At 38.1% G+C, this 17476-nt stretch overlaps 1 protein-coding gene across 5 annotated transcripts in view; it reads left to right on the forward strand.

The window, feature by feature from the left end:
- STAG1 (STAG1 cohesin complex component) overlaps window positions 1-17476 on the forward strand; it is a 507868-nt gene that overhangs the window by 222148 nt on the left and 268244 nt on the right. For 4 of the 5 annotated variants that reach the window (XM_055569602.1, XM_055569604.1, XM_055569603.1 and 1 more), the window contains one exon: window positions 874-970. The exons of the other annotated variant lie outside the window; for it this stretch is intronic. In XM_055569602.1, coding sequence (XP_055425577.1) covers window positions 874-970 — 97 coding nt within the window. The remainder of the gene's footprint in view (window positions 1-873; window positions 971-17476) is intronic. 5 annotated transcript variants of the gene reach the window in all.

A 17476-nucleotide genomic window follows, 5' to 3' on the forward strand; every position in this document is an offset into this window, starting at 1 on the left:
CCGGCCACAGCCCCTGGCCTTGGGTTGGGTAGCTCCTCCAGGGCGCCGCCCATGACCTCCGACGTGGGGTAGCCCCTCTAGGCTGCTGCTGCGCTGCTGCAGCCTGGGACTCTCGGCCGCCCCCCCTGACCTCGGACGCTGGGTAGCTCCTCTCGGCAGTTCCTGTGCCATTGCAGCCTGGCACTCTTAGCCGCTGCCCCTGACCTCGGACGTGGGATAGCTCCCCTTGGCCACCACCCCTCGGGCATGGGGTCCTCCTGGCTTCTGCCCCTGACCTCGGACGTCGGGTAGCTCCTCTCGGCCACGTTTGTGCGCTGTCGGAGCCACCGGCGACTTCCCTGGTGGCTCAGACAGTAAAGCGTCTGTCTACGATGCAGGAGACTCGGGTTTGATCCCTGGGTCGGGAAGATCATCTGGAGAAGGAAATGGCAATCCACTCCAGTATTATTGCCTGGAAAATCCCATAGAGGAGCCTGGTAGGCTACAGTCCATGGGTTGCAAAGGGTCAGACACGACTGAGCGACTTCACTTACTTATATGAGGTTTATTAAGCATGGCTCCAGGATTTTTATTAGATACCTTTTGAGATCTGGTATTATAATCATTTAGTTTTCTTCTTTACATTGTTGATTAATTGAATTGAGTTCCTAATGTTGAATCATCCTTGTGTTCCTGGGGGAAAAATGTATTTTATTATATATGGTCTTAATTTTGTATTATATATATAATTTAATATGTATTATACATGTGATTTAATTAAGTAGTTTTCTTGTTTAAATAACTGCACATAGAAAACCAATAATTTATTGAAAATTCATTTGCTGTAATATCAATAAAAATTTTTTTCTTTCTTTTTTTTTCCCCCCTCCACAGTCTGTGGTCGATGACTGGATTGAATCATATAAACAAGACAGGGACATTGCACTTCTGGATTTAATCAACTTTTTTATCCAGTGTTCAGGATGTCGAGGTACAGAATGTTGGAATAAATGATGTACACTGAGACTTTGTCAGTCCAGAAGTTTCAAATTTACTTTACCTTGTGTTAATCATTTTATAATTCATTCTGGAATTCATTTCTAGTCTTTTGTCATTAACTTATTTTATTTAAAAATATTTCTCTTTTTCTTAGTTTAATTTTACTCATAACAGATTTCTGAAATTTTAATGTTTTGAAGGAAATCTGAAATTAAGGAGTTTGTGATTTGACTTTTTAGATCACAAGATTTTATAGTTAATGTTTACTGGTATTATTTGTATCTATGCTCTATGTTGTGAACTGTGCCAGTTGCTAACATTCATTATTTTGAATCCTTATCTTGTAGATGAAGTTCTTGAAGCTTAAATGTTTGAAGGTAACATAAATATGGAAAATCAGGTTTAAGTTTACAATCATTTGGAATCCATAGACAATTTACTAAAAAGTGAAATTTTTTTATCATATTAGTAGGTAACTGATAGAGATCTTTTTTCTCTAGAATAAATATTAACAGGTTAAATTGTACTGTATCGGATAAATCAGTTGGTAAACACCTTTCTTTGCTAATCAGTGCAGAAAGGTGATCTTCTATTGAGATCACTGATCAAATTGATTTCTTGAAGGCTTTCTTATTTCTATGAAGTTATCACTCAGCATATTAACATAAGAATTTTATCAAATATTTACCAAGTACCTAGGTTATTGTTCCCATGTATGTATGTATATATATATTATCAAGACAGTCTCTGCCCCAGTAACTATTAGAATATGTTTAATTTTTATTTATTTTTTTAATAATTTCTGCTTTAATTTTTTTAATGTCCTTTCTACTCTGAGTTTATTTGCTATTTATTTATTTGGCCATGCCATGCAGCATGCGACATCTTAATTCTAAGCTGGAAATCCAGCCCGTTGCCTACTGCAGTGGAAGTGTGAAGTCTTTTTAACTGGACGACCAAGAAAGTCCCTGTTGAGTTTTTAGTTTATTTTTTTTTCCCCTGTTGAGTTTTTAAAGAAGGATGTTTTGCAAAGAAAAGGAGGGAAATATACCAGTACTTCACTGAACTGCTCATTACCAGGAGACTAATAAAGTTGGTTACAATTTAATGACTGTTTGAGCTTGGCAGTGTATGTGCCAAGCTGTGTGCTTTACATAGATTAGCTCATTTGGTATTGGTTTGACACTTCTATCAGTCAGATATGATTTTTATTCTGTCGTTCAAGAAACTAAGGATTCAGGGCTTAGGTTAGTTTTTGCACATCATCCAGTTTTTAAGTGCTGAATTCACGATTTAGATTCAGGCTTGTCGCTATCTGGAGTCTCAGTGTCTAACCACAAGGTGTAGTGTAGGAATAACAAGGAGGAGCTTCTGATTGAACCTAGGTTGTGTGTTTCTGTGTATGTGTGAATATGGGGATATTTGTAAGAAAGTGCATCTCAAAGGAACAGACTTGATACTGGAACTGAGGTGTTGCGTAAGAGTAAATTAAGGTGGAAGAGAAAGGTCCAACTTGACAGTTGGTGTAAAAATTCCAGAAGAGAAAGTACAGCACACTCTAGTGCGTAAAGAGAGTTTGTGGCAGCAACCTGGAGCATAGAGTTAGATGAGGATTGGCAAGAGATTAGTTTATTTTAAGGAAAGTGAGTTTGTTAATTTTACAGTCTTAAACTGGGAAAGGCAAGTACTGAGTGAAGTGCTTTACATATGTGGTCTTGTCTAATCTATGTAAGTGTCCTGTTAGAATGAGTTTTGGTTTTAAAACAAATGGTAGTCTTAAAATTTTTTGCTTCTGTAAATTGTTCGTATGGTTCAAAAAAAAAAAAACACACAATAAGAGAAATGTAAATTAAAAAGCCTTTACTACTTCTTGCCTTCCCATCTATCTCCACAGAGTTACTTCTTAACTCCTTTGTTGTATATCCATCTGTCTGTCTGTATGAGTAGGAAATGTATGCTCTTTTCTTCCTCACCCCTCTCACACAAAAGATACTGGTGTATAGAGAACTTTCTTGGTTTCCTGCCTTCCTTCCCTTCCCTCACATTTCTCCCCTTCCTCCCTTTCCCTTCCTTTTCTTCTCTTTCTTCCCTCCTCTCCATTTCCTCCCTTCTCTCTCCCTCTTTTCCAGCATCAAAGCATTCCTTTTTATGTGTGTACAACAATTTATTTAACTAGTTGTCTGTTAACAGCGCATTGACTACTGTCTGTTGTCTTTTGTTCTTACAATGAGTAATTTCGTGTGTACCTCATTTATTCTTTTTTTTTAATTTTTTATTTATTTTAATTGGAGGCTAATTACTTTACAATATTGTATTGGTTTTGCCATACATCAACATGAATCCGCCACGGGTGTACACGTGTTCCCCATCCTGAACCCCCCTCCCACCTCCCTCCCAATACCATCCCTGGGTCATCCCAAGTCACCAGCCCCAAGCATCCTGTATCCTGCATCGAACCTGGACTGGCGATTCGTTTCTTATATGATATTATACATGTTTCAATGCCATTCTCCCAAATCATCCCCCTCCCCCCCACCCTCTCCCACAGAGTCCAAAACACTGTTCTAATACCTCATTTGTTCTTTGTGGCAGAATGAATATCTGTAGGTTATTATATTTTCAATTATGTTAGATATTGCCAAGTTTCCTGTTATGGAAATTATGTCCATTTTACTCCTATCAGTAATATATGAAAATATCTGTTTCTATTTGGTCTTTTCAACAAAGTGTTTTTATCAAAATTTTTTATTGATTTTATGAATGATTTAAAAATACATCATATGATTTTTTTTTTTAATTGAGGTGAAATACACTTAAACAGTTAACCATTTTAAAGTGGGTGGTTTAGTAGTTTTTAGCACATTAATAGTGTTCTACAACCACCTCTTTCTGGTATCAAAACTTTTTTGTTATCATCCCAGAAGAATACTTATACTAGTCACTCCACATTAGCCTTTTCCCTGCAGTCCTTGGCTACCTCTAATCTGCTTTCTGCTTCTATGTTCTAGTCATTTTATGTAAAAGGAGATTGTACAGTATGTGACCTTTTGTATCTGATCTCTTTAATTTAGCATCTCTTTGAGATTTCTCTGAGTAGTAGCATATATTGATAAAATTCATTTCATTGTATGTATATCTTACAATTTATCCATTCATCCATTGATGGACACTTGGACTTACACTTTTTGGTTGTTGTGAATATTGTTACTATGAATATTTATGGTTAGGTATCTATTTCAGTACTTATTTTTTAATTCTTTGGTGTAAATACCTAGGAGTAAAATTGCTGGATCATATGGTAATTCTATTTTAAGTTTTTGAGGAACTGCCAAACTGTTTTCACAGCAGCTGCACCATTTTAAATTCCAGAAATATATGAAGACTCTTATTTCTCCACATCCTCTAAAACACTTTTACTTTCCAGTTTTAAAATTTTAATGTCCTAGTGGGTATGAAGTGGTATTTTATTTTTTATGATTTTGATTTGCATTTTCTTTATTACCAGTGACTTGGGCAACTTGTTGTGTTTTTGGCAATTTGTATGTCTTTTTTGAAGAAATGTGTACTTGAGTCCTGTGCTTATTTTGAAATTAGATGGGTTTTATTTTTGCTGTGAGTTATTGTATTAGATTTCTTTGTTTATTCTTGATATTAAATCTTTTATGAGATACATAATATGGAACTGTGTATAATTTGCAACTACTCCCACACTGTAGGTTGTCTTTTCCCTTTATTAAAGATGTCCTTTGATGGACAAAAGTTTTAAATATTTGTGAAGTCCAACTTTTTTTTTCATTTCTTTTGCTCATGCTTGTGGTATCAAGTCTTTGAATCCGTTGCCAGTTCTAAGCACATGAAGATTTACCTCCATATTTTCTTCTAATAGTTTTATAGTTTTAAATCTTATATGTAAGTCATTGATCCATGGTTAAGTTTTGTATTTGGATGATTTTAATTTGTATTTCTCTTACGTGTGTGACTTGAGAGCCATTTTTCTTGTTTTTTTCAGTTTTCTGTTCATATCTCTTGCTACTTTTCCTTTTAGCTGTCTTCGTAGTTCCTGAAAAGGCATTTGACAAAACAGATTTTAAAACATTTTAGTATATCAGACTGAGATGCATATTTTCTTAACATGTTTAAAAGAGAAAGCTCATTGTCTCTCATATTAGTGCAGTATAATAAAAATCTAAAATAGATTCGAGTACCTGTGAACCTGTAGTAAGCAGATACTATTAGCACATATGAAAGAAGACAGCTGCAAGATAAAACTATACAATATACCATTTTTAATCTATCAGATTGAAAAAATATAAGTTATAATCTCTGTTCTTTAGGCTGTGAGGAAACAGACACTGTTACATTATTTGTTGGAATAAAAGTGGATACATATCTCATAGATATAAATTTGACATTATCTACCAAAACTCCTTCATAGCTCAGTTGGTAAAGAATCTGCCTGCAACGCAGAAGACCCTGGTTTGATTCCTGGTTCAGGAAGATCTGCTGGAGAAGGTATAGGCTACCCACTCCAGTATTCTTGGGCTTCCCTTGTGCCTCAGCTGATAAAGAATCTGCTTACAATGAGGGATACCTGGGTTCAATCCCTGGGTGGCTCCAGTATTCTGGTGTACACAATCCATGGGGTTGCAAAGAATCGGACATGACTGAGCAACTTTCACTTTCACCAAAACTCCATATGTTCTTATCTTTTGACCTAGCCATACTGTTTCTGGGATTTTGCCATGAAGATAAATTTCCACTTTACAAAAATAAATGCACAAGGTTATTCAGTAACATATTATTTGTAGTAGTGAAATATTGGAAACAACCTAAATGCCAATGTATAGGACAGTGATTGAATAAACTGTGGCAAAACTTATTCAGTGGAGGTTTTGGGCATGGCAAAAAGTTATGAGGAAAAACTGTGTGGGCTAATGCAGGGAGATTTTCAGGATACATTTTTTTTTTTTAAGTGCAAAAGAGTGTCTAAAAGTATTCAACGTTTTTTAGAGGAAAGAAGGGAAATAATAGAATATACACATGTATCTGGTCACTTGACCATAAAGAAACAAAGGGAGGATAAGACACAGAATAATGATTGCCTACCTGTAGGGTATATAGTGAAAGTGAAATCACTCAGTTGTGTCCAACTCGTTGTGACCCCATGGACTGTAGCCTACCAGGCTCCTCCGTCCGTGGGATTTTCCAGGCAAGAATACTGGAGTGGGTTGCCATTTCCTTTTCCAGGAGATCTTCCATACCCAGGGATTGAACCTGGGTCTCCTGCATTGTAGGCAGACACTTTACTGTCTGAGCCACCAGGGAAGTCCCCTGTAGGTTATGCGTGTATGTAAATGGAGTGGAAAACTTACAGGGAATTGGGGTGGAGGGATGATACTGGAATATACTTTTTGAACAGTCTTGACTTTGGGAGTTATCTTCATGTTTCATATACTCAGAAAAAAAAGAAAAATCAGTGAAGATGGACAGAAAATCCAAGACTTGGTTGCACTCAGAATAGATGAGTCATGCATAAATAACACATGCTGAAGAGTATAAAAAGTACAAACTAAAATTTGAACTCAGTGCTTATACTCCAAAACTAGTGGGGGAAAGTGAAAAACATATTATTTCCCTCCTCACATTGTCTTCTTACAAGATATATATTATGAATAAAATGGTGCTTTACCTGTACAAACTTAATAGACACCACCTTAAATTATGAAAGCAAACAGTGCAAACAGTTATTAAACCAGTTGATAGCATGTGCTTCATGGTAGGCACTTATAAGAACTCAACCTCATTTTTGTATTATTCTAGCCTATAGTACAGAGTCTGAAACTACTCATGAGAAAACAGTGGGCAAGCTCAAGTTGAGGTGTATTTTTTCATAATAACTATCCTGTACTCTGTAAGAGTGTCTCTGTCATGAAATAGAAATGACTAAGAAAACTATTCCAGAACTTAATGCAATACACGATCTTTGATTTTTCTTTGACACAACATTATTGAGACAAATACTAAATTCCAAAATCAATTCTGTGAATTAGAACATATATATTATATTGTTAATTTCAGCATTCTGATCATTATTCTGTAGTTGTATTAGATTTTTTTTGCTTTGGGGAAATATATACAGAAGTATTGATGAATAAAGGGATATGTGAAGAGGGAAAGGATAAAAAAGGTAAAATGTTTATATCTGAGAATTTGGTGATGGATATTCAGAATCCCATGTACTTTTCTTACAACTTTTTTGTAAATTCTGGAAAGTGAAAAATGGAAGGATGAAAAATCCTTTTAACCCCAAAGCCAACATCATGCTCAAGGGAATCTAGTAGAATAATTTTCACTGAAGTCAAACAAGACAGAGATGCCCATTTTCACAACTGCCAGTTAATATTATCCATATAAGCCAGCATGTTTGTGGTGAAGCCAGTAAAGTGAAGTATGTATGATCACTATTTGAGAGTAATATTGAAAGTTGAGAAATTTCAAGAGGATCAGTTTGCAAAACTAGTAAAAACAATATAATAATTCTGAAAGAGATCAAAATGGCAGAGTATGAGGATGCTGAGTTCCCTTCTCCCTGATGGACATCTCAGAAATACAGTACATGTGTGGCTACTGTTACTGAAACAAACTGTACACTGATAGAACAGCCTTTCTGTAACCAAGACTGCAAAGAAAGATTCACACAGAGTTGAGTAGGAAGAGAAGAGAAATGATCAGTTCCGGACTTGCACCCCTAGCAAGGAGAGCATATCACAAGCTCGATGATCCTTCCTAGGGTGTGAAACATTTGAGCTACATATTTGGCAACCCAGATTTGGGATTACCAGGAAGATGAGTCCCCTTAGCTGGTTTGAAATCCACTAAGACTTACTGTATGGCTATACAAAACCAAAATTCCACTTGTGATGTTTGCATACAAACACTTGTTTCCCCTCGGGAACAAGGTGGAGTAAGCAGATTTAAAATGACCTGAGACTCTGACTGATTTCCTGCAGCTGTCCCATTGCACACTCTAGCTTGCACTGGGCACTTGCTCTGGCCCCCCTTCCTCTCACACCGTACTCTCCTAGGATGAAGGCTGCCATTGCCAAGTAGGGTAAGGACTTGGAGATTTGGAGCTAGCTCAGACTCAGTCTTATGTCGGAACAGAGCAAGGCAGTCCAAGACTGGACGGCTTCACAGGAGAATTCTACCAAACATATTAAGAATATCTACTACCTGTCCTCAAACTTTTCCAAAAAGTTGAAGAGGAGGAAACATTCCTAAGTTCATTCTGTAAGGCCACTAATGCACAGACTGCCCCCACCCCAAATACAAGCCAATATCTCTGATGAATATAGGTACAGAAATCTCAAGAAGATATTAGAAAACCAAATTCAGCAATCATGAAAAGGATCATACACCAAGATCAGAAATCAGCAATCATCAAAAGGATCATACACCAAGATCAGAATTCAGCAATCAGAACGATCATACAGCATGATCAAAATTCAGCAATCAGAAGGATCATACACCATGATTAAATTGGTTTTATACAGGGATGCAGGGATGGTTCAGCATTCATAAATCAATACACCACATTCATGAAAAGAATAAAATTACACAATCATTTCAGTAGACAGAATTCAGTATTCATTCATTCATGATAAAAACTCTCATCAAACAAAAGTCGCTTAGTCATGTCTGACTCTGTGACCCCATGGACTATGGAATTCTCTAGGCTAGAATACTGGAGTGGGTAGCCTTTCCCTTCTGCAGGGGATCTTCCCAACCCAGGGATTGAACCCAGGTCTCCACATTGCAGGCAGATTGTTTACCAGCTGAGTTATCAGGGAAACATCAAACTTGGTATGGAGGATATATGGCAGTATAAAAAGGCGTAAGTATGACAGACACACAGCTTTTAGGTTAGTGAAAAAGTAATAGCAGTTTCAGAGCCTGAATTTTAAGTCATTATAACGAGGCACAACCACATCTTTAATAAACACAAGAGGAACCGTTACAGTCAACACATTTTTTACCAGTGAAAAATAAGTTTATTCCTGTAGCATAAATATCCGTGCTTTGGGATTTGGTGAACTCTTGGAAAGCATTTTCTGTGTCCTGCTGGTTATGGAAACATTTTCCTTGCAAAAAGTTGCCAAGATGCTTGAAGAAGAGGTAGTTGGTACCGATGAGAGGTCAGGTGAATATGGCTGATGAGGCAAAACTTTGTAGCGCAGTTTGTTCAACTTTTGAAATGTTGGTTGTGTGACCTGTGGTCAAGCATTGTCGTGGAGAAGAATTGGGCTCTTTCTGTTGACCAGTGCTGGCTTCAGGCATTCCAGTTTTTGGTGCATCTCATCAATTTTGTGTACATGAGTAAAAAAGTCTTATATTTGTGTTTCCAGAATTTTTATTTCTGAACTTTAGGTATTAAATCATTATAAGTAGAGTCTTCATTTTTTCTAAAGTACTTTTTTTTTTAATAGGAGGTTGAGGTTTAACAAAAAAATTAAGTGAAAATTATACAGTTCCCGTATACCCTTTTCTCCCCTCAGTTTCACCTGTTAACATCTTGTACATTTGTTAAAATTGATGGAAAAGTATCGATATTATTAACTAAAGTCCTTAGTTGACATTAGGGTTTGTCCACTGAAAAAAATGCACAACCTAAAAGTTGAGAATTATGTTTTATTTTGTGGACTTGCTGAGGACCTAACCCTAAAACATAGCCTATGAGATAGCTCGAAGGGACTACTCCAAAGGGGTAAGGGAGGAACCAGGATATATAGGAGTTTTTGCACCAAAAACCAAATATTAGTATTTTATTTTGTCTTGTTTTTTAATTGGAGGATAATTGCTTTACAGTATTGTGTTGGTTTCTGCTGTACAAAAACTCATATCAGCCATAATTATATATAACCCCTCCATCTGGACCTCCCTCCCACCCCACTGCATCCCACCCCTCTAGGTCATAACAGAACCCTGGCTGGCATCCATGTGTTATATAACAGCTTCCCACTAGGTATCTGTTTTAAACACAGTAGTGTGTATATGTCAGTGCTACTCTTGTCAGTTCATCCCACCCTCTCCTTCTACCACAAGTTCATTCTCTACATCTGTGTTTCTCTTCCTGCTCTGCAAATAGGTTCATCAGTACTGTTTTATCTTGATTCCATATATGTACATTAATATACAGTATTTTTCTCTTTCTGACTTACTTCACTTTGTATAACAGGCTTTAGTTTCATCCACCTCTGTTCATCTGACTCACGTTTGTTTGTTTATGGCTGAGTAATATTCCATTGCATATACATGCCCACACCTTCTTTATTGTTCATATGTTGATGGACAGCTAGGTGGTTCCCATGTCCTGGCTAGTTAACATAGTCCTGCAGTGAACATTGGGGTACATGTGTAAAAATTATGGTTTTCCCAGGTCTGTGCCAAATAGTGAGATTGCTGAGTCAGAGAGTGGTTTTAGTTCTAGTTTTTAAGAACTCTGCATACTGTTCTCTGTAGTGACGGTATCAGTTTACATTGCCACCAACCATGTAAGAAGGTTCCCTTTTCTCCCCATCCTCTACAGCATTTATTGTTTGTAGATCTTTTAATGATGGCCATTCTGACTGGTGTGAGGTGGTACCTCACTGTAGTTTTGATTTGTATCTCTCTAATAATGAACAGTACTGAGCTTCTTTTCATGTGTTTATTGGCCATCTGTATGTCTTTGAAGAAATATCTGGTTAGGTCTTCTGCCCTTTATGGGATTGGGTTGTTTGTTTCTCTGATAATTAGCTGCATGAGTTGCTTGTTTATTTCGGAACTTCTTTGTTGCTTCACTTGCGGTTATTTTCTCCCATTCTTAAGGTTGTCTTTTCACTTTGCTTATACTTTCCTTTGCTGTGCAAAAGCTTTTAAGTTCAATTAGATCCCATTTGTTTATTTTTTTTATTCCCATTACTCTAGGAGGTGGGTCAAACAGAGTCTTGCTGTGATTTATGTCAAAGAGGGTTCTGCCTATGTTTTATAATTTACAGTTTCTGAACTTACTATGTCGGTCTTTAATCCATTTTGAGTTTATTTTTGTGTATGGTGTTGTTAAGTGTTATAATTTCATTCTTTCACTCATAGCTGTCCAGTTTTCCCAGCACCACTTATAAAAGGGACTATCTTTTCTCTATTGTATATTCTTCCCTCCTCTGTCAAGGATAAGGTGCCCATAAGTGTGTGAGTTAATCTCTGGACTTTCTTGTTCCATTGATCTATATATATATGTTTTTTTTGCCAGTACCACACTGTCTTGATTACTATTCCTTGGTAGTATAGTCTGAAGTCAGGAAGGTTGATTCCTCCAGCTCCATTTTCTTTCTCAAGATTCCTTTGACTATTTGTATTCTTTGATATTTCCATACAAACTGTGATATTTTTTTCTGGTTCAGTGGAAAATGCCATTGGTAATGTGATAGGGAATGGATTGAATCTGTAGATTGCTTTGGGTAGTATAGCATTCCCATCCAAAAACATGGTATATCTCTCCATCTGTTTGTGTGATCTTTGATTTCTTTCATCAGTGTTTTTAAGTTTTCTGTATACAGGCCTTTTGTCTCTAGGTAGGTTTATTTGTATATATTTTATTATTTTTCTTGCAGTGATGAGTAGGATCGTTTTCTTAATTTCTCTTTCTGATTTTTCATTATAAGTTTACAGGATTGGAAGAGATTTCTTTTTAATTTTGTATCCTGTGACTACTGAATTCACTGATTACCTCTAGTAATTTTCTGGTGGCATCTTTAGGGTTTTCGAAAGTTATGACCAACCTAGATAGCATATTCAAAAGCAGAGACATTACTTTGCCAACAAAGGTCCATCTAGTCAAGGCTATGGTTTTTCCTGTGGTCATGTATGGATGTGAGAGTTGGACTGTGAAGCAGGCTGAGCGCTGAAGAATTGAAACTTTTTAACTGTGGTGTTGGAGAAGACTCTTGAAAGTCCCTTGGACTGCAAGGAGATCCAACCAGTCCATTCTGAAGGAGATCAGCTCTGGGATTTCTTTGGAAGGAATGATGCTGAAGCTGAAACTCCAGTATTTTGGCCACCTCATGCGAAGAGTTGACTCATTGGAAAAGACTCTGATGCTGGGAGGGATTGGGGGCAAGAGGAGAAGGGGACGACAGAGGATGAGATGGCTGAATGGCATCACTGACTTGATGGCCGTGAGTCTGGGTGAACTCCGGGAGTTGATGATGGATAGGGAGGCCTGGCCTGCTGCGATTCATGGGGTCACAAAGAGTCAGACACGACTAAGTAACTGATCTGATCTCATGTATATAGTATTATGTCATCTGCAAAGAGAGACAGTTTTACTTCTTTTCCAATCTGGATTTTTTTGTTTCTTTGTTTCTTTTTCTTATCTGATTGCCTTGATACTTATGTGATTACCAGAACTTCCCAAAACTATATTGAATAGTAGTGGTGAGAGTGTGTACCCTTGTCCTGTTGCCAATCTTACAGGAAATGTTTTCCGTTTTTCACCATTGAGAATAATGTTTATTGTGGGTTTGTCATATATAGTCTTTATTATGTTGAGGTAGGTTCCCTATATGCACAATTTCTGGAAAGTTTTTCTCATAAATTAGTATTTTGTTTTGTCAGAAGCTTTTTCTGCATATTGAGATGATCATATGGTTTTTATTGTTCAGTGTGTTTATATGGTATATCACATTGATTGATTTGTGTCTATTGAAAAATCCTTTCATACCTGGGATAAACCCAACTTGATCATAGTATATGATCCTTTCAATTTGTTGTTGGATTCTGTTTGTTAGTATTTTGTTGAGGATATTTGCATGTATATTCATCAGTAATATTGGCCTGTAATTTTCTTTTTTTGTGATGTCATTGTCTGGTTTTGGTATCAGGGTGATGGTGGGCTTGTAAAATGAGTTTGGAAGTGTTCCTCCGTCTCAGTTTTTGGAGGAGTTTGAGCAGGATAGGTGGTTAGCTCTTCTCTAACCATTTGATAGAATTCTCCTGTCATCTGGCCCTGGGCTTTTATTTTTTGGAATATTTTTGATCACAGTTTTCATTTCTGTTTTTGTGATTGATCTGTTCATATTTTCTATTTCTTCCAGGTTCAGTCTTGGAAGGTTATACTTTTCTAACAGTTTGCCCATTTCTTGTAGATTGTCATTTTATTTGCATATAGATGCTTATGGTAGTCTCTATGATCCTTTGTTTTTCTGTGTTGTGTATTATTAGTTCTCTTTTTTTCATTGCTAATTTTATAGATTTGAGTCTTCTCCCATTTTTCTTGATAAGTCTAGCTAATGGTTTATGAATTTCATTTATCTTCTCAAAGAACCAGCTTTTAGTTTTATTGATCTTTGCTGTTGTTTTCTTCACTTCTTTCTGCTGTAATTTTCATGATTCTGTTCTTTCTACTGACTTTGGGGGTTTTTGGTTCTTTTTTAGTTCCTTTAGTTGTTAAACTTATTGGCATCCCTTTGTATGTTATCTGTTGCTTTTCCCTTGCTGCTTTCAATAATTTTTCTTTGTGTTAATTTTTGTTAGTGTGATTGATATGTGTCTTGTTGTATTCCCTTGTAGCTCAACTGGTAAAGAATCCGCCTGCAATGCAGGAGACCTGGGTTTGATCCCTGAGTTGGGAACATCCCCTGGAGAAGGGAAAGGCTACCCACTCCAGTATTCTGGCCTGGAGAATTCCAGGGACTATTCAGTCCATGGGGTCACTAAGAGTCAGACATGAATGAACGACTTTGACTTCACTTCACTTGTTTTATTTCTCATTTGGTTTATCCTGTTTGAGACTCTCTGAGTATCCTGTACTTGGGTGGCTATTTCCTATGTCAGGTAAGTTTCCAATTATAATCTCCTCTAATATTCTCTCATATCCTTTCTTTTTTTCTTCTTCTTCTGAGGCTCCTGTAATTTATATGCTTATGTATTTAATGTTGTCCCAGAGGTCTCTGTAACTGTCCTCATTTCTTTTCATTCTTTTTTCTTTATTCTGCTATGCTTCAGTTATTTCCTCCATTCTATCTTGCAGCTTAGTTACTTGTTCTTCTGCCTCAGTTATTTTGCTATTAGTTCCCTCCAGTGTAGTAGTTATTTCAGTTTTTGAGTCATTCATTGATGATTGTCTGTTCTTTAGTACTTCTAAGTTCTTGTTAAACATTTCTTGTATCTTCTCTATCGGATCTCCATTCTATTATCAGTGCCTTCCTTCTGTTTCCCAGATTTTAGATCATCTTTACTGTCATTACTCTGAATTTTTCTCAGATAGACTGCCTCTTTCCTCTTCTTTTTTTTTTCTTTTTTTGGTCTTGTTGGTTTTTACCTTTCTCCTTCATCTTCTGCATATTTCTCTGTCTTCTCATTTTGTTTAACTTACTGAATTTAGGGTCCCCTTTCCACAAGCTTCAGGATCATAGTTCATCTTAAACTTGTAGCATCTTGGTTCGGTGGGTTGGGTTTGGACCAGTGCCTTGTGTAGTCTTCCTAGTTAGGGATCTGGTGCCTGTGTTCTGTTGGCTGGATCTAGGTCTTCTCTTTCTGATGGGCAGTGTTGCCTCCACTATGTGTTTCAGGGAGTCTGTGAGTTTAGTATGAGTTTACACAGTCTGGCTGCTAATGGGTGGGGTTCTGTTCCAATTTTGCTAGTTGTTTGGCATGAGACATCCAGCACTGGAGCTTGCTGACTGTTCAGTGGAACCAGGTTTTAGTGTTGTCAAGTAAAATGATGCACAATGTGAGAGTTCCAAATTAAATTTTATTTAAATATTTATTTAAAAAATGAGTATAGTGGCCTGGGAGATAACACCTCAGACAGCTCTGATAGACTGCTCCAAAGAGGCTGTGGGGAAATGTCAATATATAAGATTTTGGTGAAGGGAAGTTAAGTGCAATCAAGTGCCTACTTTACAAAAGGTTTTCTGCTAGTCACAAAGAGCTGATGTCATCATGAAGGGATTTAGTGATTTTCTAGATGTGAAAAGATGCAAGCATTGGAATCTTGAAGTAGTTCCTGAAAATATCTAACTATCTGAAGACCTGTTCCACCTGTTTCCCTGAAGCAGAGTGCCTCATTCTTCGCCCTGAATTCTTCATTCTTCATTACCATTCTTCAATACCCTCAGGAGGTATTGAAGGTCAGTAGCTGCAACAGCACAGACAGGGTTCAGTCACCATGAAGCAGATGACAAAAACCCTTGTTGTTCACTTGCTGCCAAATGCTTTTGGGAAGTACCAATTTGTAGTTGATAGGCAAGTGCTGGTGGTGTAGTTGACAGTGTTGAGATGGAGGACTTTTGGAGAGCTCTTGAAGCCATTTACCTTGGATTGGGACTTGAACCCATGTGCTGGAACTCAAATGCAGCCAAAACCCATCTTAGGACTTGAACCCACATGGTTGGACTGGATCCTGGCCAAAACCCTGTTTGGGACTTAACCCATAAGACTGGAAATCTAACCCACCCCAAATCCATGGTACTTGGGTTTCAGGACCTAATGAAGCTCAGGTTCTTGATGTCTTATCTTTGAAAGAATTCAGTGAGACAAACTGATGGGTAAGAAGTGGGTTTATTCAGATTCAGAGAGAAACATACTTCACAGATAGAGCGTGTGCCATTCCAGAGGGTGAGTGCAGCTACGAAATGTGGCCTCGTTAGTTATTATAGACTGGGTAATTTAATATGCTAATTACTGGGAGGATTATTCCAACTATATTGGGGAAGGGGTGGAGATTTCCAGAAATTGGGCCTACTCCTTGGTCTTCTGACAGTGCCTTAGGACTGTCCTTGGTATCTCTAATTTTCCTGAAGAGCTCTGTAGTCTTTCCCATTTCATTGTTTTCTTCTATTTCTTTGCATTGATCACTGAGGAAGGTTTTCTTAACTCTCCTTGCTTTTCCTTGGAAGTCTGTATTCAAATGGGTATCAGTTCAGTTCAGTTCAGTTGCTCAGTCATGTCCAACTCTTTGCAACCCCATGAATTGCAGCACTCCAGGCCTCCCTGTCCATTACCATCTCCCGGAGTTCACTAAAACTCACGTCCATCGAGTCGGTGATGCCATCCAGCCATCTTATCCTCTGTCGTCCCCTTTTCCTCCTACCCCTGATCCCTCCCAGCATCAGAGTCTTTTCCAATGAGTCAACTCTTCACATGAGGTGGCCAAAGAACTGGAGTTTCAGCTTTAGCATTATTCCTTCCAAAGAACACCCAGGGCTGATCTCCTTTAGAATGGACTGGTTGGGTCTCTTTGCAGTCCAAGGGACTCTCAAGAGTCTTCTGCCGGGGTCCAGCCCCAGCTGATCCAGGGTATTCGAAGGAGAGACGGCATAGGCGAGGGTCAGGAAACAACTGCTTAATTACACGTTAATTAAGGATACAAAGAGTAATAGAATGAGGATAGCTCAGTAGGAAAATTCAGTGGAGAAAAGAGGCTGAGTAGCTTGGTTTACGCGGGAGACCAATAAAACTTCAAGACAAGTTTGCACCACTTACGTAGGCCGCAGGCGTCCTTCCATTCTCCCGAAGGAGAGGAGACATTGAGGCCTCCCCAGTCGGATCTTAGAAGCCCAGGCATAATTAGCAAGCATGGTGGGTTCCGCGCTCCAGATGGAGACTCAGCCAGAATTTGGGAGAGAGAGTGACATGGGGAGACCAAGTTTCAGTGAACAAGGCCTGCAATTTATTTTCCAAAGTAGTTTTTATATCTTAAGTTATGCATAGAGGATAATGGGGGAAGGGGTGGAGTCATGCAAGGACAGCAGTTCCTGGTTCTAATCGAAGCCAGGCTTTCAAACTTATCATATGCAAAAGTTCAGGTGATTGACATCATCTTCTGGCCAGGAGGCCTGTTAACATTTTAAGAAACTTATTTTTCTCTAAAGGTGATTATTCCAAAGTCAGGCACCAGCCTCCAAAAAAGCATTGGACAAAGCTGCATTTTACATTTCTATACACCCATTATATCAATCAATACACTGCCAAGGACACAGTAGGTAAGGAGTATGGAGACTTAGCAGCAAACATTGGCCCAACAAGTGAAAAACCCTTCACCAATACAATTTCTAATCAGTCTTTTAACTACTCAAAGGAATCTGTGTTTAGGCAGTTTAGAACATCTCCTGCCTCTCACAGTTGGGAGGCTCTGAACAATCACATGTGGCCGGAAAAACCCATTCAGGCAGGCTAGAGGATTTCCAAAGGAGTTTTTAGGTTGAAACACTGTCACACCCAGGAATTATTAACTGGAGCTGTAAGCTAACTCTTTTTTCAGAGAGAGGTAGTGGGAGACAGCCGCCATAAAGTCAGAGGTGTAGGTGAAAGCAAAAAGCAGAAAGTAGGCAGACTCTGGTTTTGGGGGTAGATGCTCGAGAATTTCCAGGGGGACTCCTGAGGCTCGATCCCGCCTTTGTGTATGCCGAGCCTCCTTCCTCATGACCTTTGTCATGGGCGGAGTTCCTCATGCTGGCTC

This window comes from Bubalus kerabau, chromosome 2 (genome assembly GCF_029407905.1).
Source record: "Bubalus kerabau isolate K-KA32 ecotype Philippines breed swamp buffalo chromosome 2, PCC_UOA_SB_1v2, whole genome shotgun sequence".
NCBI lineage: Eukaryota > Metazoa > Chordata > Mammalia > Artiodactyla > Bovidae > Bubalus > Bubalus kerabau.